Source organism: Dama dama, chromosome X, assembly GCF_033118175.1.
Source record: "Dama dama isolate Ldn47 chromosome X, ASM3311817v1, whole genome shotgun sequence".
NCBI classification, from domain to species: Eukaryota; Metazoa; Chordata; class Mammalia; order Artiodactyla; family Cervidae; genus Dama; species Dama dama.
Genome location: NC_083714.1, coordinates 136,067,413 through 136,094,184, shown reverse-complemented (window position 1 = coordinate 136,094,184; position 26,772 = coordinate 136,067,413). Strand labels below are relative to the sequence as shown.

Below are 26,772 nucleotides of genomic sequence, written 5' to 3'. Positions count from 1 at the left end.
AGGAACCTCTCTCATTTCATGTCCCCAAAGGATTATTCAGAACCTTAACAATCATTGTATTCAACACCTTCAGTCATGTCATTTGCCTTTTAAACGAAGTATGTCTTGCTATATCCATTTCTAGTAGAAAATATCCTAAAGACACAAAGGAAAACAAAAAGATATCTACAACTGAAATCAGTTGTCTTCTTGTAGTCATTTTGAGACTATTCAAATAGGAAATTATGGCAGTGTCGTGAAGAATCAAGATTTTCAACACAAAAGAGATCAATTATAAAATCAAGTAAGTTAAATGAAAACCTGTAATCTTAGATTTGAATTGGAAATAGCAGTTTCAACTCAGCTTTTATCTTCACCTTCTAAGACTTACATGTTTTCTAGTCCTGTCAGTTGAAGCAGCTTAGAGGCAATGGGCACCTAGAAACAGTGAATATCCCCCGGCACGCACAACGTGCTCTTTAAAGCCGGTTCCCTGGGAAGAAGCCCGGACTTCTTGGAGATGATCCTGGGATACCACACCAGGCCAGAAACTCCCACTGAGGAGGAAGGAGACCAAGAGGCCCAGAAATCTGCTCAAGGGCCCACAGGAGGCCGCTGCCTCTCTGCCCAGCCTCCTGGCCACGGCCCTCCTACTGATGTTCCAACCAGGATCCAGATTTGTCTGACCAGGGCTTTTCACTGCCAGACCTGGGGGATTTTGACAACAAATCCATTTTAAGCTACTTTGGCATTGGAGAACTTGTCAAAGTAGCCTGGCACACAATCCAGACATCCCGAATCTGAAATGCAAATGCTTGTATGCTCCAAGGGTCACAGTCCTAAAATCCCCAGGCCAAGAAGTGCCCTTCCCCTTATCACCTCAGTGAACAGCAGGCAGCCTCACTTACAGCTCCCATGACAGACAGAGGAGCATGCTTTTCTAGAAGTAGAAGGAAATACTGTTCTGGCACTTCAGCAGCCTTCAACCGATGGCTGATAGGAAGTGAGAGATAAATATCCCCACCCCCTCGCCTCTAAGGTGTGTGTTCTGCACTGGCTCCTAAGGGGTTCCAGCCTGTGCACCCTTTATTGGCTTCCTTCCCTTCGCTGTGTCACTTCCCCGCTCCCTGTACTTCTGACTTCTTAGTATCACCTCCTGAAGCTTTGTGCCAGTCATGAGGACTCATTCTCAGAGCCTGTCTTCCCTGGGCTGAAGGAGAGAAAGAGCCACTGTCCCTGAAGAGCGGGTCTCCCTCAGTCTTGCTGCAGACTCGGCTAGACTCAGGCTAACTGAGTCAAAAGAGAACACATCTTTTCTGACTCCAGATTCAATATATCATGTGTGTCTTTTGCAGAGAGCACAGAACACATAAATCTCTAGGCTTTGCGAGTGGAAAGGTCCTTGGAAAAGAATTCCTTTTGGCGTGCAGGCTCATGTATTTATAGCTTCTTTGTGGGTCCAATAAAGGGCATTACTTCTCTACCTATGAAGATACTAACTAGCAAGTAAGTAATAAGTCTTAGTGGAGTGCAGTGGAGGGATATGTGGGACCTTCTGTAAGTCTGGATATTTTTACATTTTCCATTGTTGCTGGTGATCTTTAAGTAATTTTTAAGAGTCTCACCTCTATCTAGGAGAAGAGATTTACTAGCATGTATAATCGGGTGTCATGTGCTAATTACCTTACTGTGTCATGATTTACTCGAGCCCAGGGCACCTGTCCAAGCAGACCAGAGAGTCTGGGCACCATACTGGTGATAAGTATGCAGTGTCTCCTGAGCAGAAAGGTGATTTTCATATGCTCTCTCTGATCTGTCTCTCCCACTCCAGCTCCACTGTCTTCCCTGGAATGCAAGAGGTACTTGCGTTCATAACATCACTTCTGTAGCCTGAGCGGGAGTGAAGGGACTTTAAAACACCATATGTATCTTTGTGGTTAGAGTGCCTTCTTGCATCTCCATTTTCCTGCTTTCAAAGAACCAACCTCACCTGGTTCTTTGCAAATAATGAAAATAGCTTTGTGACAAGTCACCCTTCTCTGAATCTTAGAAGCATTCCTTAGTTATCCATCAGGCTTTCCTGAAAGATCCAATTCCTTATTTCTGATCTGTATTATCTTTTGTATACTGTAACTTGTTTGCCACCATGTAAAAGTGCCAGTGTCTTTTTAAGGCCTGTGGGGCTGACAAGATAAGGGCAGAGCCAGGCTCCCACTCTGGTTTAGGCTCAGGCATGCAAGTCTTGCAGACTGGCACAGAGGTGTCAGGACTTGGTGATGGAGTGGTTGCTTTCAGTCCAGGTTGCTGGAAGCAGGTGCGTTACCGCTATCTGAGAACACGACAGCCTCTCTAGTGAAGCTGGCCTTGGGGTTGATCTATTTACTAGGTTGAACTCTAGAGAAGGTTTGTGTAGAGCAAAATGGTTGAACATCACTCGTTTAATGTCATTTAGCCAAGTACCTACGTTGTTGCCTCAGTATCTCTTTCTGGAAAGCAGTGGTCCTCACTATATGGTCTGCAGACTGGGAGCGTCAGCATCCCTGGGAAACTTGTTCTCTGCTCCCTGGGCTGAAGTGTTGCTGGCATCCTCAAATTCAAATGGCTGCTTTCTCAGACAACAGGGGAAACTTGTGTGTGTCGTGAGTTGAGAGTTTTGGTTTTGGAAGGACAACTTAATAGATGCAATAGATAGCAAATAGTCACCAACAGAGAGGAAGGGAACAGCGGCCAGGCCAAGTGACGGCAGGGAAGCGGAGGAAGAGTCTGCCTAGGGAAGTGCATGGACCTGGCCTCAGGAGACCTAAGCTTTGTTTCCACCTCTGCCAAAAATCAACTCTGGGATCTTGGGTCATACCTTGGAACCTTGATTCCTTCATTAGTACCTGAGAGCGGTGGTCTAAGCAGTAACTTTCCATATGTTGACTGGTACCCAGAGCAAGAAGTACATGTCTGCATCACACCCCAGCATCCACGCACACACATGTACAAATGAACGCATATGTAACAGAACCAACAGCTTCACAAAACAACACTACATGTGATGCATGTTGGCATTTTCTATTCCAGTCTCTTGTATGTCTTTGTTTTAAAAATGCTAGTCCTGATCTGCTGAATGGATTTCACAATCCTCTCAAGGGTCATGCCCCGTGGTTTGCAAAAACACAGAACTCCGTCATTTCCGAGGTCTCTTCAGCAGTAGAATCCAATGGCGTTGCTCAGTGCCCACAGGAATTTTCCGAAAACAATAGCCGAGCTGTGACAGATGGGTGCATGCTTACATACTCTGGAGAAAGTGCATGGTGTAGAACACGGCAGCAGAATGACCCACAGATAAACAAGAAAACGATAAACCATTTCCAGGGAGAATGTATAGTGCTGCAGCTCTCACAGTGACTCAGAGAATTAGCATCTCGAAGCTGCCCAAGTTAGCTAATATCAGAGACCGGGGACATCCTACCTCTCAGAGAGGCCACAGGCTCCCTGGTTGTAGGCAGCTTTCTTTACAGTTTCCAGAATGTAAGACACCCTATCCCCCCACCAACAGTCATCTCTGGTAGCCTCATGTTTGTTTACACATGACTCACCATGAAGACAGGAAAATAAAAAAGGAAGAGAGCTCCAGACTTTGGTCTTTGACCCCAAGCCTGGCCCCTTCATCTCATCTGTTCCCACCACAGCAAGGGGAACTAGTATTTAGTAAGCAGAGACATGTCAAGGAATGATCATGTCATGATCATTTCCTTGGATTCCTTGGATTGTGAAGGCTCTAGGAGCCCCACTTACAGAGGAGGGGACAGAGGCCCAAAGATTTCAGTCACCTGCTCTGGACCACTGCAGGCAGGCAGAAACCCCGTCTCTCCACCCCAGAGCCCAGGGCCTTACACCAGTGCATCCTGAAGTTTGGTGGTGGGTAGAAAGGAGAGGCACAGAGAGCAGACAGCCCTCCTTCAGCCAACAGGAAGGCCAAACCCTGATTCGTAAGGATGGGGAACTCGAGTCCTAGGCACAGTCAGTGACTTGCCCCAGGGCAGAGAACTGTGAGTAGAACCCAGGCTTCCGCTGGTCTTTCTCCAGGATGTCGGGTGTGCAAACAGCAGCACTAATAAGTAAACAGTACTCCTGGTGTGAAGCTCCGTTTTATTTTAGAAGTTAGAGAAGTTTTTATAGGGGAAAAATCGTTCTGGATCTGTGTGGTGCATAAATAAAAACACAGCCAGGTTTTCCCTATTCCGTCGGTGTTAGAAAAGTCTAGGCTTCCTGACAAGTTCTGACACTGAGGGCGTCCATGGTGGATGCTGTGTCCACAGCACGGAATGACTGTGGTTCTCTCGAAAAGGCTGCCTGGCAGGGACAGACCGTGGACGTCGGGCTCTGGCATTGGGTTGCTCCCTCTCGCACACTGCCGAACAGTGTGCGGGCAGGACGCTGGGGAGGAAGGGACGGAGCAAGAGGGAGAAAGAAAGGAGTTTCACCTGGTGACATGTGCAAAGGCACACAGCTGGTGCCTGGAAGATCTGGGGTTGGAAGCCAGCTCTGGCTTCCAAGCTGCTGTCTGTTCCCCAAGCAACATTGAGAGACATTGGCCTAAAGGAAGGCTGACTGGGGGAGGGGGGTGTGAAGTGATAGTCATATTCCAGAAGTACAAACAGCAATGCAGACAGAGACCAGAGAACCAAAGTGCTAAAAGAACTGTCCACAGGGCAGTGTGACGTCTTTTTAGGCTGAACTTACTGTCTATCCCCTGGGAACTCTGAAGGTCATGGGATTGTCTAGACCTTGACAGATAGTGATGTATCGACCACAAGGTTATGGTCACTGGGTTCATCTGAAGTTGGTGTCCACCCATCTCGTGGGAAGGTGAGGTTCATCTCTAAGGACAGGTGGAGGCTTGGGTTTAGGATCTGTTGGGAAATATAAGAATCAGGAGTAAGTAGAATCCTGCACTGAGTCTCTCCGGCCCCCAGTCTGGGGTTAGTACTGGCCTCTCTTCATAGAAAACCACTGGAGCCCAAGTCTCCATGCCACCAGTGCTCTCTCTGCAGCTAGTCCTCCTCCCAGGTTGAAGCATGTAAAAAGGGGGAATTCCCTGGTGGTCCAGTGGCTAAGACTCTGAGCTCCCAATTCAGGGTGCCAAGGTTCGATCCCTGGTAAGGGAATGAGATCCACATATCCCACTACCAAGAGATCGCATGCCGTAAATAAGACCCGCTAAGTCATGTCCAACTCTTATGACCCCATGGACTGTAGCCTGCCAGGCTCCTCTGTCCATGGGATTCTCTAGGCAAGAATACTGCAGTGGGTTGCCATTCCCTTTTCCAGGGGATCTTCCTGACTGACCCAGGAATCAAACCTGTCTCTACTGCATTGCAGGCAGATTCTTTACCAACTGAGCTCTGAGGGAAGCCCTAAATAAGACCCAGCACAGCCAAATCAAGAATTAAAATAAGTACCCCCATGTACCTGTAAGTTACACTTACATCATCACTTTTGCACTGTCCAACAAAGAATCCACATATCCACTATGCACTAATATGGTATGGACCTGGCTTCCTCACTCCTCCACTCCCCCCCCCCAGGAATCAAACCCATGACCCCTGCATTGGGAACCAAAGTCCTAACCACTACACCACCTAGCAACTCTCAAACGGTAATCACCCCCACCCCCAACTCTGAGAACTTACCCTCAGTTTACAGCTCAGTGGGTAAAGAATCTGCCTGCAATTCAGGAGACCCGGGTTTGATTCCTTGGTTGGGAAGATCCCCTGAGAAGGATATGGCAACCCAATGCAGTATTCTTGCCTGGAGAATCCCATGGACAGAGGAGCCTGGCAGGCTACAGTCCATGGGGTCGCAAAAGTTGGACACAACTTAGCGACTAAATCACTGCCACCACAGAGGTATATATCCTACCAATTCTGATGCTCGCAAGGTGCTCAGGAGTTCTGCTGGAATTCCAAAGGCGTTGTCATGCCCCTTTCCTCCCCAATACTATATGTACTTTCCCTTCCTAACACATATCACCCCTGTAATAGGTTACTTAATAAGTTCTTTAATTCTTGTGCTCTGAAAAAAAAATTCTTGTGCTCTTACTTAGGCAAAACTAAGGAAGCTGAGCAGTGCTTTGAATGATGGGCAGATAGTTTGGTGGATAAATATATGGCTCAGTGGTAAGGTCCGGAGGTAGGAAGTAAGACAAGGGCATTGATCAGGTAGGCATCGGGAGCAGCTGTGCAGAACTCTATAATTCTGAGGCCCGGGACCAGAAGACTGGTCCAGTCCTTCCTCTGGCACTTCTCTGCCTTCCTACAAGGCAGGACCTCACCTGACTCTGAGGCCTGGCTCAAAGAGCCAGGGTCTCTTGTCCCTTGCTTTGGGGGGACAAAGGTTGTCCCTGTCTGTACTGGCAATTTGAAACCTTTCTCGAGGTCCTCTGGTCAGTGCAGCGGACTGGATTTCCACTGTGCCCAGGCCCCACTCCTGTTCCCCTCTCCACTCCGGGGACAGTGCAATGCACAGCTGAAAGCTGCTCCTGTCTAATGCCCTATTTCCCTCTTGATCTCACAGCTGTCTCCAACCTGGACGTCGAGAGCAAGCTGAGCGTATACTATCGTGCACCGTGGCACCAGCAGAGAAACATCTTCCTCCCGGCCACCAGGCCGCCCTGCGTGGAGGAGCTGCACCGCCAGGCCCGGCAGAGCCTGCAAGCCCTGCGCAGAGGTGACTGATCTCGGGCTTGGGGGCTTTTGGGGGAGAGAACTTGGAGCTCGTCCCCACAAGGGCTTGTTCTGTGTCCCTTTGGTCCCAACACCTCCCGTCGTTAGAGCCAGTACATTGAAATGCTCCCTTTTCTACCCTGAAATGAAATTCTTGGTTAGTATAACTTGCCTATGGATATAATTAGTAATAGCATAATGGCCTGAATATAGCAATAAAGAGAATTTAAAAGGAAAATTGGTTTATAATAATAATACTTGCAGTGTATAAATGGCCAGACATGGCAGCACTAGAAGACGTCATGGAGTCAGATGTTTATGCCTATCGAAAGTAGGTTCAGATTAAGTAGAGACAGGAGTCATTCTGATCAAAAAGTATAGAGACACGAAAGTGTCAAGAGGCCACAACCATAGAAACTGGTGCATTCAGCACGTATTAAACATGAACCAAAAAAATAAAACACCTCTGGATTACAATTACAAGAGAATTAGGTCTGACTCAGAAATATGTTCTAGGCTTTTCCCTGAAAAGAAGTTCTGGTGTGTTAGCTGTGGAACCTGGGGCACCGATTCACTGTTCAGCACTGTTCTATGCATTGTAGGAGGGCTCCTGTCCTTGGCTCCAGCCTGGTCCTCTCTGAACCAGAAGCTTCCCAGGGTTGGGGTGGAGGCTTCTGCTCCTGTTGAGAATCAATGATGTGATCCATTCTATATCGGAGCACATGGAGGCCGAGAGAGGGCAAGACACCTGTGAGGGTCACACACAACAGGTTAGGTACAGTGCCAGGGCCCAGACCCGAGCCTCCAGACCCCCAGCCAGACTTGTTTTCCTCCACATCACACACTGTCCTAGGGAAGTAAATATTTTCAGTCCTCTCATAGTCCTGTGAAAGTCGGAGATAGGCACACAGCCTCTTCTTCCACTGCCTGCATTTTTATTGCCGTAAAGCCACTCTACCTAGGACAAGGAGATTAAAACCTGGCATCATCCTTCCAGAGTCCCCTCCATTGGTGTCAGAATTTGGCATGCCAGCTTTTTTGGCCTTTAGATTTTTGCTGTGGAGACATATGGGGCCTATACAGTCAGTGTCTTTGTTCCAGATACCCTATGCTCCTTTAAGGAATGGTATTTGGTTAGTGTTAACAGTCACATAAAAGGCTTTCATGTTACTGTCAAGATGGAGAAATAAAATGGCAAATGTTTTCAGCTTTCTTCTTCCTCATGTACATGACTTGTCCCTTTTTTCCATCCCTTGTCTTTTTCACCTGTAACAAAAGAGCTCATGTCCTAATATCCCTAATACAATTGTTTCTGACAATTCTCCTTGGTTATTAGTAGCTGATACTATCAGCCTTATCATGAAGACTGATGGTCAGTATTCCCTTGACCTACCTCTGGCATTCTTACTATTCACTTGGATTTGATAGTTGGCTGAAAAGTTCTTTACTGACTTTTTAGTGCCAGCCACCCTCCAGAAAGCTTCCTTAACAACACTCTTCCTGTTCCTCTGTGGCCTGGATTAGGCACTCTTCTCATAATAGCCTGTGCATCCTCCCATCGTGCCACTTAAAAACTTATATCATCACCAACCACTTACCAGCCTGTCTCCTACCATCAATCCATGAACAAGTCAAGGATGAGGAAGATAGAAAAAAAATTTTTTTTGACCAACTGTATTGAATGGCTTGTGGGATCCTAGTTTCCCAACCAGGGACTGATCCCCAGCCCTTAGCAGTGAGAGTGCTGAGTCCCAACCACTGTACCACTGGGGAATGACCATAGATTTTCTTTTTTATTCAAAGCATTTACCATAAGCCTGACATAATAGGTTCTCACTCATAGTAGGTCCTCAATGAATGTTTATGTACCTGAATCAAATTCTGCAGAAAACTGCTTGAGCACTAGCGGGTAGAGAATGATGACCGAGGAATCTGATCATTCTCACTAAATACTTCCTCTGATCCCATCATTAAAGAGCTTCAGTAATGTTAGCCCTTTAGACATAATTATTTTTATCCCTTTATTTTTATTCATAAGTCATCTCTGATTAGATTTTTCCAGATTCAACCAGATAACACTAAGCTGCTCATAAGCTACCACATTTCGCTGTGTTGTCAGATTTGGACTTAATGGCAGAACTAAGGAACAGCAAGTGCCAATATCAATTTTCTCAGAACTTCCTCCTGGGGGGCTGAGAGGGATATGGGGCCTCCTGGGGTTTTTAGGAAAGACGGAGGAGCTGCGTCTTGCCCTCTACACACAGGCTTGCTTCGTGGTTGTCTCCATAGCAAATCTTGGGTGTAGTAGTTTTAATAGCACTGCAGAGAGCCATAAACAGGAATTATAGGCATCATAGAATTAAAAACATGCAGTGTAGAATTGAAATTAGAAAGTGACTTTTTTTTAAAGCTTGTCCAAGAAACAGAAGCTTACTAGTGCATTTGTCAGAATACCACTTCCGCCATCTGGTGGCCATGACTAATACTGACCTATCCGACAAGCCCTTGCTCACAAATGATCTTCCCTGTAGGTGCTCTGTTTAGACAGTTGGAATATCCTGAGATCAGAACTGAGAAATCAGCTGCCTTTAAGATCTACTCTGCAGTAACCCCCTCAACAAAGTCAACTGAGGGGCCAGGCATTGTGCTAAACCTAGGGTGCAGAGAACAATAGCATGTGGTTCTTGCACACAAAGAATTCCTGGTCTAGTAAGGGAGAAGGGCAAGTAACCAGGTCATTTCAACACAGGGCCACTGGAGCTCAGAGCAAAGGCACTAACCAGGCCATGGAGCTTCAGGGAAGGCTCCTCAGAGGAAGCAAGGCCTTAATGGAGTTCAAGTTATTAAGCCTCTGATTCTTCTTCTTTCCCCTTTTTTTCTTAGCAGTTCTTTATGCTCAGAGCCAATAATGGCTTGAAGTGATGCCAATGTTTACATTTGTAAGACAGCGACAGAGATATTATTACGAGGCTATAAAGAGAGATTTACATTTTATATTTCCTTCTCTTTCAAGTTTCGGGGCTGGGGTCTACATTTCATTGGTCTAAGGGAATAAGGACCAAGAGTCTACTGCAGTTTCAGGCTCTAGTTGATAAATGGTCTCCCCACACCACCACCAGAAAGAAGTATTAAGGAGCCATTAATCTGCCTGCCTCCTGCAGGCCTGGGGCACATGAAAGAGATGAGCTTTAGAAAGAGGAAGCAGAGAGAAGCTGAATGGGAAACTGAGTTGATATCTCCCTCCAGACTCCGCCCTTCCTGCTACCTTTTCCTAACCAGTGACACCTATCTTTTACTCTCATTACGATTTTAAGAATATAGAAGCTTTTCCTCCCACCACCCATTTAGAAAAGCCGACTTTCTCCTGGTAGAGAAAAATGAGGGTGGCACTAGAGGTAGACACTTTAACATGGCAGACATTTATCTCAAAAAACCTTCCTGGAAAGGAGAGCAAGGAGGCAGAGTAGGACATGGAGCCCACCTCCCTCCACAAATGCAGGAAAATTCCAGCTGCATCTGGAATAATTCTCACAACATACCAGCTAAATGCTGTCAGAAGAGCTCAACCAACCAAAGAGCCCCCTATACCTGGGTAGCACTAAAGGAGAGAGACCTGCATCCCTGGGAGGGAACTATGAAAGAGAACTGGTTCCCGCACCTGGGAACCTCCTTCACTAGCTGGGAGGTCTGCCAGGACAAGGGAGCTTCAGGGGTCTAGAATTTCCAAGAGAGGAGTGTGCCTGTGCTACCTTGCTGCCAAGCAAAACACAGAGGGACTGGCATTGAGCTGCCATTTCACTGCCTCGCCACTGCCGGTCTGCACAGTGCTGGGTGTGGAAACTCAGGCTTTAGCGGACAGACATGGGGAGAGGACTTGGTTTGGCTATGCAGAAATATCCAGAAGAGCCTGGAGTGTGGTCTGGGCTATAAGTGGAGGCATACACAGGACGGGGCACAGGCCCACCAAAGGAGCCCCAGTCAATACAGGAAGGGCTGTGTGTAGGTCCACCATAGACACCTCATTCTCAGGGTGCTCATGGTGGTGCGTGGCTCCAGCCACACTAGACTTTGGGAGCACACACACACACACACACACACACCCCAGGGCTGACATCGGAACCAATTATCAGTGCTCCCACCACAGGGCACTGCTTCAGCAGGCATTAGGAGCTCATGCTTTGTGAGCGTGCACACACCGAAGGCAAGGCTGCCACCCGAGCCAATTATCAGTGTTCTCAGAGCTGAAACGGGTCTCGGGGTAGCTCCAGCAGCAGCTGATTTTGTAGGCGTGCACACTGGCTGGCAGGATACGTCACAGAGTCACATGTCCCGGCCCACAGCTGAGTGCTCTGGTCTTACCTATCTCGCACTACAGCTGAGAACCAGATCTCAGGGTTTCTATTCCAACAACTGGGGAGCAGACCCTGCCCCCAACAGAGCTGTGGCAAGTACAGAGCAAAGAGGGGGCCCCACCCAACATTATAGTGCAAGCTCTGGGCAGCACAGGACCAAACATACCCTTCATCAAGGGAGAATAACGGGCAGCACATGCTGAGGAAAGATGTGGCAGGCATCCATACCAAATACAGCCCTCACATCAAAACGACTGGACTCAAACAGTCTACATCAGAACACTCCTACAGGAAAACAGTCCTTCAAGATCACAGTAGATAACTGTTCCTCCTAAATTCATGGAGTAAGAGAAATATAAGTAAAATGAAAATGCAGAGGAACTGCTGCTGCTGCTAAGTCACTTCAGTCGTGTCCGACTCTGTGCAACCCCATAGACAGCAGCCCACCAGGCTCCCCCGTCCCTGGGATTCTCCAGGCAAGAACACTGGAGTGGGTTGCCATTTCCTTCTCCAGTGCATGAAAGTGAAAAGTGAAACTGAAGTTGCTCAGTTGTGTCTGACTCTTAGTGACCCCATGGACTGCAGCCTACCAGGGTCCTCTGCCCATGGGATTTTCCAGGCAAGAGTACTGGAGTGAGGCGCCATTGCCTTCTCCACAGAGGAACTACTCCCACTTAAAAAGAATAAGAGAAATTCCCTGAGAGAAACAGACCTTGCCAGTCTACCAGACCCCAGGTTCAAAAAGGAAGTGATAAAAATGCTAAAGATCCTCAGAAAGTCTATTGATTAAAAGGCAGGTCACTGTAACAAGGAACTAGAAACCAGAAGGAAACCAAAATTAGACAACTCAACTGCTGAGATAAAAACCAAGCTAAAGACAATAAACAGCAGACCAAATTTACATAGCAGAACAAATAAGTCATCTGGAAGTTAACACAAGGCACCCAATCAGTAGACAGAAAGAAAAATGAAAGAAAAAATGAAAGTGACATGTGAGACCTACGAGATAATGTAAAGTATGCCAACCTCCACACAAAAGGGATTCCAGAAGAAGAAAGACAAAAGGGGATCAAAATGAAGTTGAAGAACTTGTGGCTGAAAACTTCTCAGACCTACAGAAGGAAACAGATATCTAGGTACAGGAATCACAGAGGGTCCCAAATGAGATGAACCCAAACAGATCCACACTAAGATATATAATTGGAATGGCAAAAGTGAAAGATAAAGAGGGATTCTAAATGTAGCAATAGAAAAACAGAGTCATTTACAAGGGAATATAAAAAGGCTATTAGCTGATACCTCTACAGAAACTCTGCAGGCCAGAAGGGAGTGGCAACATATATTCAAAGCTCTTAAAGGGCAAACTTACAACATACGATACTCTATCCAGCAAGATTATCATTTAGAATAGAAGAAAAGAGAAAGAATTTCAGACAAGTAAAAACTGAAAGAATAGAGCAATACTCATGAAAATATGTTCAACATTGATAATGACTAGAAAAATTTAAATAAAGATTGCAGTCAAATATCACCTCACACCAGCCAGAATGGCCCTCATCAAAAAATACACAAACAGTAAATGCTGGAGAGGGTGTGAAGAGAAGGAAGCCCTCCTGCACTATTGTTGAGAATGTAAATTGGTGCAGCTACTGTGGAGAACAGTATGGAAGTTTCTTTAAAAACTAAAAATAGAGCTACCGTATGATTCTGCAATCCCACTCCTGGGCATATACTTGGAGAAAAACATGATCCGAAAAGATACATGCATCCCCGTGTTCATAGCAGTACTGTTTACAATAGCCAAGACATGGAAGAAACCTAAATGTCCATTGACAGAGGAATGGATAAAGAAGCTGTGGTACATACAAAAGAGAAAGAAATAATGGCATTTGCAGCAGCATGGATGGACCTAGAGATTGTCATACTGAATGAAGGAAGGCAGAGAAAGTGAAATATCCTTATGATACCACTTAATATGCAAAATCTAAGAAACAGTGATACAAATGAACTTATTTACAAAACAAAAACCAACTCACAGACTTAGAGAACGAACTTATGGTTACTGGGGAGGGGTATGGGTAAAGGATACGGAGTTTGGGACTAACATGTACACTGCTATATTTGAAATGCACAACCAACAAGGACCTACTATATAGCACAGGAAACTGCTAATATTATGTAACAACCTAATGGGAAAAGAATTTTAAAAAGAATAGCTACATGTATAACTGAATCACTTTGCTCTACACATGAAACTAACACAATATTGTTAATCAACTATATTCCAATATAAAATAAAGGCTTAAAAAAGAATACAGCAATACTAAACCTTATCCTAAAAGAAATATTGAAAGGTCTTCTTTAAGTAGAAAAATAACAAGAATCTATAGGAAAGGGAAATTCACAACAGGAAAGATAAATATATGAAAGGATTGAAGATCACTTAGATAAGCCAATACATACATTTAAAAACAATTAAAATTGTGAAAGCAATTAAAACTATAAGGAACAGCAAAAGGATAAACATGAAGATGTAAAATAGGACATCAAAATCACAAAATGTGGGCGAATAAGAAAATGTAGATTTTTTACAATGTGTTTGAGCTCACATGACTATCAGTCTAAAACATGTAGCTAAAGTTACAGTTTAACACACTTGAAAACCAGGGTAACCACAAATCAGAAGCAAACGGTGGCCTCACAAAAGCTAAAAAGAAGGGAACTCAAGCACAATGCTAAAGAAAACCATCAAACTACAAAAGGAAAAACAAAAAGAAGGAACAAAGACGACATACAAAATCAACTGGAAAACAAAGTTTAAAATGGCAGTAAATACATACTATCAATAATTACTTTAAATGTCAATAGACTAAATGCTCTGATAAAAAGATATAGAATGACACTGGATAATAAAACAAGAACCTACAATATTCTGCCTACAAGAGACCCACTTTAGGGTGAAAGAAATATATAGATTGAAAGTGAGGGGATGGCAAAAGGTACTTCATGCAAATGGAAATGTCAAGAAAGTGAGGGTAGTGATACTCATATCAGACAAAGCAGACTTTAAACCAAAGGCCATGAATAAAGACAAAAAAGGACACTATATTAATGATACAAGGATCAATGGAAGAAAATATTGTCCTCATTAACATATATCTACACAATACTAAAGCTCCTAAATACATAAATACTAACAGACATAAAAGGAGCAACTGATGGGAATACATTAATAATAGATTTTAACATCCCACTGTTATCAGTGGACAGACCTTCCAGACAGAGCATCAGTAAAGCAATAGACACATCTAAATGACACTTTAGAATAGTTAGATGGATTGATATCTACAGGACACTACATCCAAGGAAACCAGAATACACACTCTTTTCAAGCACACATGGAACATTCTCTAGGACAGATCACATACTAGAATATAAAATAAAGTCTGAACAAATATAAAAGGATAGAAATTATCTCAAGCATCTTCTCTTACCACAGTGGCATACTAGAAATCCATCACAGAAAGAAAAATGAGGAAAAAATGATCACATGGATACTAAACAACATGCTACCAAAAACCAATTGGTCAACAATGAAATTAAAGAGGAAATTAAAAAATACCTCAAGATAAAGGACAATAAAAACACAACCATCCAAAATCTTTGGGATACAGAAAAAGCAGTCCTGACCTGAGAGAAGTTCATAGCAATACAGGCCTTCCTCAAGAAATAAGAAAAAATCTCCAATAAACAACCTGACCTTCCACCTAAAAGAATTACAAAAGAACATTCAAAACCTAAAATCAACAGGAGGAAGGAAATAATAAAGATCAGAGAGGAAATAAAATATAGATTAAAAATAAAAAATCAATAAAATCAAGAGCTGTTTTTTTGAAAGAGTAAGCAAAATCAATGAATCTCTAACCAGGCTCACCAATAACAAGAGAGAGGACCCAAATACACAAAATAAGAAATGAAAGAAAAATAATTACCAATATTGCAGACATATAAAAATATAAGAAAAATACTGTGAACATTAATATGCCAACAAAATGGACAACCTAGAAGAAACTGACAAATTTCTAGAAACATACAGCCTGCCAAAACTCAATCAACAAGAAACTGATAATTTAAATACACTGATTACTACAAGTAAAATAGACTCATACCTACCCTTCTCAAACTGTTCCAAAAGACTAAAGAGGGGGGAACACTCCCCAAATCATTTTATGAAGCCAACATCATCCTGATACCAAAATCAAAGACACTACAAAAAAGGACAATTACAGCTCAATATCTCTGACACATGTATCAACAGATGCAAAAATCCCCACCAAAATGTTAGCAAATCAATCCAACAACATATAAAAAGGATTATACATCATGATCAATTTGGATTCATTCCAAGGATGGTTCAACATACACACATCAATCAAAGTGATACACCATATGCCATTAAAAAAAGACAAAAGCAACATGAGCATCTCAATAAAGTTGGAAAAAGCAGTTGATAAAATTTAATACCCATTCATGATAAAAACTCACATGAAAATGGGTGTAACAACATAATGCTGAATAACGTCCATTTACAACAAATCCAGAGCTAATACAATATTCAGTGGCAAAAAGCTGAAAGCCTTCCCACTGAATTCTGAAACACCAACATGGATGCCAGCTCTCATCATAGTATTGGAAGTCCTAGCCACAGCAATTAGATGAGAAAAAGACATAAAAGGTATCCAAACTGGAAGGGAAGAGATAAAATTGTCATTGTATGCAGATGATATGATACTCTATATAGAAAACCCTAAAGACTTTATATAAAAACTATTAGAATAAATGAATTCAGCAAGGTAGCAGGGTACAAGATCAATATATAGAAATCTGTTGCATTTCTTTATACTAACAATGAAATATAAGAGAAAGTAAAAAATTTATTGTGTATTTAAAATTGTGTAAAAAATTATATTTTTTACACAATATTAAATACTTGGAATTAAATATTAAATACCTGGAAAAAAAACCTAACTGCTGAGGTAAAAGACCTATATGTAAGAACTATAAAACACTGATAAAGGAAACTGAAGATGATACAAAGACATGGAAAGATCTCCCATGCACTTGTTCTGGAAGAATTAATATTGTCAAAAACAGCCATAGTACCCAAAGCTATCTACAGATTTCATGTGATCTTTATCAAATTACCCATGACATTTTTCACAGAGCTAGAATATATAATCCTAAAATTTATATGGAACTACAAAAGACCAAGAATTGCCTTAAGAACAAAGCTGGAGGCATAACCCTTCCAGACTTCAGACAGTATTACAAAGCTACAGCAATCAAAACAGCATGGTACTGTCACAAAAACAGATCAAAAGAACAGAAGGGAAAAAGGAGATAGATCAAAAGAACAGAATAGGCAGCCTAGGAATAAACCCACACAGCTACAGTTGTTAACCTTAACAAAGGAGGTAAGAATATACGCTAGAGAAAAGACAGTCTTGTCAGCAAGTGGAGCTGGAAAAGCTGGACAGCCTCATGTAAGTCGATGAAGTTAGAACACTCCTTCACACCATACACAAGAATAAATATAAAATGGCTTAAACACTTAAACATAAGGTATACCACCATAAAACTCCTAGAAGAGAACATAGGCAAAACATTCTCAGACATAAATGGTAATGCTTTCTTAGATCAGTCTACCAAGGTAAAAGAAATAAAAGCAAACATAAATAAATAGGACCTAGTGAAGTTTATAGATTTTCCCATAGCAAAGACATAAACAAAAAAACAACATTAAACAAAGAAACCATAAACAAAAAGACAACCTACAGACTGGGAAAAATATTTGCAAATAATGAGACCAATAAGGGCTTAGTTCCCAAAATACACAGACAACTTAATACAAAAAAAAAAAAACCTCAGTAAATAGATATTTTTCCAAAGAAGACATACAGATGGCCAATAGGCACATGAAAAGATGGTCAACATGGCTAATTATTAGAGAAATGCAAATCAAAACTACAACAAGGTATCACTTCACACCAGTCAGAAGAGCCATCATGAAAAAGTCTACAAACAATAAATGCTGGACAAGGTGTGGAAAAAGAGTACCCTTCTATCCTGTTGGTGTGGATGTAAAGTGGTGCAGCCGCTATGGAGAACAGTATGAAGATTCCTTAAAAAACTAAAAATAGAGTTACCATATGATCCAGCAATCCCACTCCTGGACATACACCTGGAGAAAACTATAATTCAAAAAGATACTTGCACTGCTGTGTTCATAGCAGCACTGTTCACAATAGCCAAGACATGGAAACATTAGAGTTCATGAATAGATGAATGTATGGAATATTACAATGGAATATTACTCGGCGATGCAAAAAGAATGAAATATTGCACCAACATGGATGGACCTAGAGATTATCATACTAAGTCAGAGAAAGAGAAATATATGTTATCACTTATATGTGGAATCTAAAAAAAATTACTTATTTACTAAACAGCAATCGACTCACAAACATAGAAAACAAACTTGTGGTTACCGAAGGGGGATGGGTAAATTAAGAGTATGGGATTAACAGATACTCAGCACTATATATAAAATAGATTAACATCAAGGATTTACCTGGATAGCACAGGGAACTATATTCAGTATCTTATAACAGAAAGGAATCTGAAGCTGTATGCCTGAAACTAGCACAGTATTGTAAATCTACTATATATAATAAATACTTTTTAAAAAAGTCTTCCTGATGAGCAACGGCTATGGAGGCAGTTTAGCAAAGAGCACCTACATGGGGTTGAGGACTTTTCGCTGGTTGTGAATGGGAGTCAACATTTGTCTCAAGAACCCCAAGCAAAGGAAGATTGAGTAATTCTGCCACATTTTCCTGGCAGACAAAAAAGCTGGCAGTTGAGGCAGGGAGGCCCACAGAAAGGCAAATCAGCCATGGACAGAAATCAGAAGGCTCGAGAGTGCTCAGGTCCTGGTTTAGAGCGCAGCACACTGAACACAGCAGAGAAGAAAGAGGTCAGCATTAGGGAGGCCGGTGTAAACGGGCAACGAGACCCCGAGAAGGACCTGAGAGCAAGGGTACAGTGAGGGCACTGACTCAGTACCCAGCCCATGGGAAAGATAGGACTTTAGAGTACATTCTGCGGTTACAAAAGCAGACCTTCATGAAAGCATTAATTTATTCTTCCTTTCAGTCACTCCACAAACATTTACTGAAAATCCACTATATCACAGGCACAGCAGGGCACAGTGATTGAAAGCTGACTGTAATCTCTGTTGTCCAGGAGCAGACTTCTATACAGAGGCAGACATACAGAGAAATCCTGACTTTTATCAGTACAATGACAGAGATGAAATGGGCCCTGCGCACTACAGGGCCTTTAGAGAAAAGACACCTGAGGCCACCTGAGAGGGTCAGTGTAGTTGGCTGTTTCCTAATATGGGTAAAGGGCTTCCCTGGTGGCTCAGTGGTAAAGAGTCGGCCTGTCAATGCAAGAGACGCAGGTTCAATCCCTGGGTCAGGAAGATCACCTGGAGAAGGAAATGGCACCTCACTCCAGTATTCTTGCCTGGGAAATCCCACAGACAGAGGAGCCTGACAGGCTACAGTCCATGGGGTGGTAAAGAGTCAGACAAGACTGAGCAACTAAACAACAATACGGGGGAAAGAATACTGTCTTATGAGTAGCCAAATATTCTATATTTTCAGTCCAAAGAATTAGAATGTGATAAATGTAATTATAACAAATACTATCAAATGCCAGCAGTCTTGCTCTGATGAGCGAGGTGTGTTTAGATCTTCTAGAGCTTACAAGTCAAGGAGTGGTCATGAGCAGGGCCCTGGGGCCAAGTGTGTACCAGTGACAGCTCGGCAATGACTTAGCCTCCCTGACCCATTTAGGCATCTGCACAAGAGGGACACTATCAGTGCCTGCTTTGTGCAACTGTCAAGATAATGCACCTACAAGCTTTTGCAAAGCATCTCTGATGCATGCTCATTGCCCAACAAACACTGGGCATCACAATTATTATTGTAGATGTGCTGAGTAATGGCAGTTTTAAACAACAGAAGGCAATTTAGGTTACCTGCTGCACAAATTTGTGCCCTGGTCATATTGGGTGGGGGTCACGAGACTTTAGGTCCCGGGTGTGAGTGTGGGCTGGGTTTTGGCAGGTAGTACAGTCTTTGGTGTGGCCAGTTTGTTGGGCAGGATATGTTGGGTAGGCTCACTAAGATACCCAGAAAGCTAAACTGTGCCCCTGGTGTCCCTGTGATTCTTATTATGCAGTTAGGATCACTTCACCCCACACATGGAAATTTCTTGGTTTTTCCCAAAAGTAGCTTTATTCCTAAATCAGACAGTTGTCATCATTGGGATTCTTTTGCTTTCTCTAGGAACCCAGAATTTGAAAACCATCTGGGTGTTGTGGGTGACAGGGCTTAGATGGGTGCAATGGTGTGCTGGTCACAATCTCTTTTAAAAAAATATAAGTAAGAGTTAGTTGCTCAGTTGTGCCCAACTCTTTGCGACCCCATGGACTGCAGCCCACCAGGCTCCTCTGTCGATGGGATTTTCCAGGCAAGGATGCTGGAGTGGGTTGCCATTTCCTTCTCTACGAACCCAGGAATCTTCCCAACCCAGGGATCGAACCCGGGTCTCCTACACTGCAGGCAGATTCTTTACCAACTGAGCTACAAGGGAAGCCCAAAAAATGTAATAAAGAAATGAATGAATGAGGCCCTAATGTGTAGGACTCACCAATTTCTGTGATATAAATATTCCCACCATAGCCTATTTCAAGTTACTGACAATTTAAAGGCTGGCTTGCAAAATTCCTGAATGCCTAACTATCTATGCCCCTGAGCCAATGTGAACTGGCTCCATCACCCACTGGATAGCTGTGAGCATCTGTCCTTACCACGCCCTGGGAGGCTCTTGCCTGTCTGTGCCTATGGTCCACTCCAGGACTCATGTCAGCAGATCTTGCACTGCTATTCTAGACTTTTTTTTTTTGGCTCATGTAGTTTTGAAACAGGTTGTGTTGAGAAATATCAAACTCAGAGTGATCCGTCTTGAGACGGACCCACTGAAATGTAGGCATCCAATTTCATATTACTATGAAGTAAAAGTTTAGTTCAGAAGCATTCTGAAAATCTTATTTGGTATACAAATGAGCTAGATTAGCAAAAACTCACTTTTTTCCAGCCTTTCACTCATCCTCCCAAGGGGGAAAGAGAAATTGAAAATGCCAAGTGTGTTTGTGTACTATTGATTTTTCTGCCCCCAGAACACCGGAGCCGGAGCGATCGTCGGGAGCAGAGAGCTGCTGCACCCATCTCGGTAGCAGCTCCTCCGCTGCCCGCCTACCCCCCGGCCCACAGTCAGAGGAGACGCGAAGCCAAGGACCGGCACTTCTTAACGGTAAGCTTGGTGGCCGAGCAACCACCCTGTGCCTGCTCAGTGGGAAGTCTGAGTGGGTCTTGGGAGTCAGTGTCCCTTCTCCTACCAAAGGAGACTGGGCTGCCTGAAAGAGCTAGTCATGGGCATTTGACAACTGAATTTTTCCCCTTTTGTTTCTGAAAGGAATGCCTCTTTCTTTGGAATAGAGTGGGGATACAGATTTGTTTTTCAGTTAATTGGCTGCACAATGCTATAAAGCAGCAACAGTTAAGGACTCTAAAGTAAGAGAAATTAGGAGTATGGGATTAAGACGTATACAGTGCTATATGTAAAAAAAGATTAACAGGATTTATTGCTTAGTTTTGTTGTATACCTGAAACTAACATGGTATTGTAAGGTAACTATACTTTAATAAAAATAAAGTCAGGGGGGAAAGTCCTTCAAATCCTAATTCTTCTGCATACAAGCTGAAAGATTTAGGGCTGGTTATTTACCTTCTTTGCCCTAAGCTTCCTCATCTGTAATATGGGGATATTAATAGTAGCTAGCTTATAGAGTTTGAGGGTTAAATGAGATAAGGCATGCAAAGATCTTAGCACAATGCCAAGCATAGAGCAAGACTTCAGTAAATGTTAATTGCTGCAACCACTACTGTTGTTACTAGCCAGGTGATAGCGTGTCTGTCTTGGTAAGGTGAACTGAGAAAGCAATTATGTGATGTGAAAAATTACTGTTAAAGATGAATCATGTCATAATTTCATGCTTCCCCCATTCTATGGGTGTTCTGAGTAACCAGTTCCTACAGTGATATCACCACCACTGGTGATGTCAGCCTTTCCTGGGTGGGTGTGGCTGTAACTCGGCTCAAGCCCCCAGGTATGGATCAGAGATGATGAAGCTGAGACCAGCTCAGAATACCTGGAAACACCATTACTCCAGGTGTGTCTTCTGAGGCCTCAGGAGGGACAGGTGAGCACTTTCTGCTATCATTGAGGTGAGGGACTGCTATTTCTGTGACCAAATCAGCCCACATAGCCTGCCTGAGTGGTTGGACTCCTGTGCCCTTGTCATGCTAGTGTGAGGCCCTAAGTCTAAAGAAGTTATAATAGTGTAGGGAGAGGTTGAGGTTTTATTTGAAATTAAGGTTGTATGTATGATTATAAACCCTGTACCCTTATGGGTTTTATAACATGCAAATTAGATGCAAAATATATGGGTCACATGATGCCAGACACCCAGATGAGAACAGATTTCATCTAAATGACTCTCATGATATATCCAGATAAAACAACGAGTGATATTTAACAATAGACAGACTTTTTCCTACCTGTGGCTAGACAGTAGGCTTCATGTCCTTCAGGTTCATCAAATGTCTGCTAAGTGCCATGTCAAACCACACTGGCTGCAATGAAGCCCAGGGACCAGAAAGGAAAGTAAGAGCCTCTGAGGGCTTTCCAGGTCTTTATATAGAACAGTTACACATGCTAGTGATTTGTCATAAAAGCCCCTGCTTGACAAAAGTTCCTATTAAGCTCAAATCTGCTTGCTGAAGCATTTGCTTTTAATGAGGCATTTTCTGCATAAAAATGCTAAAAATATTTTCTCCATTCATTATAACATGTTTTGTGGCTCATTAAGTTGGTTTTTTTGATGGGGGGAGGTGGGAGAGAAGAACGTTAAACATTTACAGAAATGACATAAAAATATTACCCTTTGTCTTCATCTGCATAATTTTTAATAATGTCTAAATTCCAAAGTAAGAGTATAGGAAAAAGCTTAGACTAATGAATAGCAATGAAAATAATGTCTATTTTTCCAATAGACATTAATAAGAGGTCATACTTATATAAAGCAGAAAATTTACCCATCTCAATGATACTATTTAGTATATCTAAGTAATTTGGGAAAACTTTAACTGTTTCATTTGTTTGATTGGGCTTGGGTCACCATGGTCATTGGAAGATTTTCCATTCAAGTTGAATCCCTCAGACCTGGAGCTGATTCACAGTAGAACACAGTTCTGTACATTATGCTAACAAAGGCTATACACTGCTAAAAGAGAAAAGGCTGTTGGTATAGGGGTAGGAAATTTGTAGCCAAATTGCTAGACAGACATTATCATACATGTCAACTCTTCTTTCATTTACAAGACTTTAGTTAAATCATTTTTTTCCTTTAAAAAAGCATTCATACTGAGATTCTGATATATATTTATCCACAATTCTACAAACTATTATACTGTACCTTGGTCATTAAAGACATGGACCGTGAAGCCAACTGCCTGGAATTGAAGACCAGCTCTGCTATTTAAGAGCTATATGACCCTGAACAAGTAATCATTTCAGTGTCTCAGGGATAATAACAGCTGCTGCTGCTGCTGCTGCTAAATTGCTTCAGTCATGTGTGACCCCATAGACAGCAGCCCACCAGGCTCCCCCATCTCTGGGATTCTCCAGGCAAGAACACTGGAGTGGGTTGCCATTTCCTTCTCCAGTGCACAAAAGTGAAAAGTGAAAGTGAAGTTGCTCAGTCATGTCCGACTCTTAGCAACCCCATGGACTGAAGCCTGCTAGGCTCCTTTGTCCATGGGATTTATCAGGCAAAAGAGTAGTGGAGTGGGGTGCCATTGCCTTCTCCGATAATAAGAGCTAGTACCTCATAAGTCTGAAATAAGGTTGAATGTATTAATACATGTAAACAGCACCTGAAGCCTAATAAGCACTTAATATGTATTAGACATCATCATCATTACTACAATTAGGCAATCAAGTCCCTGAAGTTATTAGTGATACAGTGATAAGACCATGGGTCTAACTAGGTTTAAATCCCAGTTCTGTAAGCTGAAAATTCAAGGGGTATCTTCTAACTAAAGCCCATATGGAAACCCTCCCTCAGTAAGGGTGGCAAAGGAGGTGATTTCAGGCCCAGATGGTTTCCCAGGGGAATTCAACTAAACCTTCAAAGTCCAGGTAACACCAATGCTCTATAAGTTGTTTCAGCACATTGAAAATGAAGAACTTCCCCATTTCTTTTATGAACTTTTTCTGAAGGTTTGATACTTAAACCTGATACAGATGGGAGAGAAGGTAGGAAGGAGGGAGAGTAAAAGGAAGGAAGGACAGATCAGTACCAATTCATGATTATTGATGCAAAACTACTAAATTAGGACTTCCCTAGTGATACAGTGGATAAGAATCTGCCTGACAATGCAGGGGACACAGGTTCAATCCCTAGTCTGGGTAGATTCCACATGCCGTGGAGCAGCTAAGCCCGTGAGCCACAGCTAATAAGCCCACGTGCCCTAGAGCCCATGCTCTGCAACAGGAGAAGCCACCCCAATGAGAAGCCTGTGCACCTCAAGAAAGAGTAGCCCCTGCTTGCTGCAACTAGAGAAAGCCCACACGCAGCAATGAAGACCCAGTGCAAAGCTAAAAGAAATAAAATACATTAAAAAAACTAAATTAACTTTGAGCAAACAGAATACGGTATCACATAAAGAAATTAATATACCATGACTAAATGGGATTTAATGCAGGAATGGAAGGTTGGTTCAGTATTAGGAAATCTATTAGTATCATATACTGTGTTAATAGATCTAAGGAGGAAAAATCCATATGATTACTTCCATAGATGATGGAAAGGCCTTTAATAAAATACAAGACCTATTCTTTATGAAGACTTGAGAAAATAGGAAGTGAGTGGTACTTCATTAACAGGATAAAATATCTCTGCCTTAGTCCTAAAGCCAATATCTTACTTAATAGGGAAACATCAGAGGCATTTCTACTAAAATCAGGAACAAAGGAAGGATACTCATGATCTGGTACTAATTGGCATTATATTAGAGGGATTAATCCATGCAGCTAGACAAAATAGATCAATTACAGATATAAGAATTGGTAAAGAAGAAGTAAACCTAAGTCTAGTTGCAGGTGATGTGATGCTGTACCAGGAAAATTGTAGAGAATCAATGATAAAACCAATTTAAACAATAAAAGAATTCAGTACAGTAGCAGGACATAAACACACAAAAATCAATACCCTTCATTTACACAAATGAGAGACAATTAGATGACCTTGTGCTATAGAAAATTCCATTTACAGCAATAACAAAGAAGGTTACTTAGAAATTAATTTTTCACAAATGTACAAAACCTATATTGGAAAAACTTGAAAGCATTCCTAAAAGACACAAAATTAGACTTTCTCAAATGGAAGGACATCCCTTGTTCTTGTATAGAATGATTCAGCACTATAAACAAGTCAATTCTAAGTTAACTTAGAAATTTAACACAATCCCCCCAAAAATTCCTCATAAGTTTTTTTTAAAAGGGAGTTAGATCCATTGATACTGAAGTCCTCATGGAGAAGCAAACCTACAAGAACAGCTAGAGAAAATTCTGGCCAAGATGGCAGAGTAGAAAAACCCTGAGCTCACCTCCTTTCACAGCACACCAGAACTACAACCATCTGCAGAACAACCATCTATGAAAAAGACCAACACCTACCAGAAAAGATCTTTAACAACTAGAGACATAAAACACACACACACACACATAAAGAAGGAACCACAACAAGATGGGTAGGAGTGGATTTGTAATATAATTAAGTCTCATACCCTCAAGGTGAGTGACCCACAAACTGGAGAATACTTACATTGCAGAGTTTATCCCACAGGGGAGTTCTGAGTCCCACATCAGGCTCCCTAGCCCAGAGGTCCTGCAATGCTCTGGGAAGACAAGCCCCCAGAGCATTTGGCTTTGAAGGCCAGCAGGGTTTAACCACTCTTAAAGGACACACACACAAAAATCTCATGCACACCAAGATCCAGGGCAAAAGCAGTAATTTCATAGGAGCCAGGGCCAGAACTATCTGCTGGTCTTGAAGAGCCCCCCAGAGAGGTGGGGGCAGCTGTAGCTCATCCCAGGGACGTAGACACTGGCAGCAGCCATATTTAGGAACTTATTCTACCCCATGGAAGTCAGTGCTGGCAGGTGCCATTAGCTCAGTAGCACCAAGCTGTGGCCCTTACCCAGTGGCCTGTAGGCACCTGTTTTGGGGCATCTCAGGTCAAACAACTAACTGGATGGGGACGCAGCCCCACCCATCAGCACACAGGCTGCCTAAAGACTTCGTGTGCTCATGTGTGCTTAGTCACTCAGTCGTGTCCAACTCTTTGCGACCCCATGGACTGTAACCCGCCAGGCTCCTCCATCCATGGGGATTCTCCAGGCAAGAATGCTAGAGTGGGTTGCCATTCCCTTCTCCAGGGGACCTTCCTGACCTAGGGATTGAACCCAGGTCTCCCACATTGCAAGCAGATTCTTTACCATCTGAGCTCATATGAGCCTGAGTTCATAGCCCCCTCTAGACACACCTCTAGGCATGGCCCTGCCCAACAGAGGGCCAAGACCCAGCTCCACCCGCCAGTGGGCAGACACCAGATGCCAGAAAACCACAAGCCCACAGCTTGTAGACCCAGCCAGCCAAAAGTACATCAGACCCAATCCTTGGACAAGCCCTGCCCACTAGCAGGACAACACAAGTTTTGGGACACCCCAAACCTCACACTCAGCTGTGTTAGGAACTATGCTTCCACCACCCATCAGTGATCTGACACTAGCTCTGGATCCCTGGGCCCTGCAGCCAGGCTCCAGGACCAGGCTCTGCCTGCCAGGAGTTTAGCACTAACCCCAAGAACTGCCTTCACCCACCACTAGAGAGGACAATAATCCCTGAGTCTTCTGTACCCTGATTCTGCCCACCAGTGAGCCGGCACTAGCCCCAGGGCCCCCTGGAGTTCTGCAGTCAGACACCTCATAAACAAGTCCCAGCAGCCAGTAGCATCCACACAAGGCAGGGCCTGACAACCAGTGGACTAGGGGCCTTCCAGACCACCCACATAGTCAGCCCACCACAAAAGAAGGACCCACACAGCCATCTTAGAGGGAATCCCTAGAGCATATAGCTTGGGTGACAAGAGGAGAATGTGCCTCAGGGACGCATAGGACCTGTCCTACAGAGGGCCACTCCTCCAAGGTTGAGAAACATAACTAACCTACTACGTATGTAAAAATACCAACAGCAACTTAGACAAAAATGAGGTAGCAGAGGAACATGTTCCAGATGAAGGAATAAGATAACACCCTAGAAGAACTAAGTGAAGAGGAGACAGGCATTCTACCTTAGAAGGAGATCAGAGTAATGATCGTAAAGATGATGAAAGAACTTGGGAGAAGAATGGATGCACAACACAAGTTAGAAGTTTTTAACAAAGAGTTAGAAAATATAAAGAATAATGAAAT

The 26,772-nt window shown here is 43.1% G+C and overlaps 1 protein-coding gene across 3 annotated transcripts in view; it reads left to right on the top strand.

The window, feature by feature from the left end:
• The window catches only part of NHS (NHS actin remodeling regulator), a 338,630-nt gene that overhangs the window by 269,381 nt on the left and 42,477 nt on the right, over positions 1-26,772 (top strand). For all 3 annotated transcript variants that reach the window (XM_061135905.1, XM_061135907.1, XM_061135906.1), the window contains exons 2-3: positions 6,544-6,696; positions 20,355-20,488. In XM_061135905.1, coding sequence (XP_060991888.1) covers positions 6,544-6,696; positions 20,355-20,488 — 287 coding nt within the window. The remainder of the gene's footprint in view (positions 1-6,543; positions 6,697-20,354; positions 20,489-26,772) is intronic.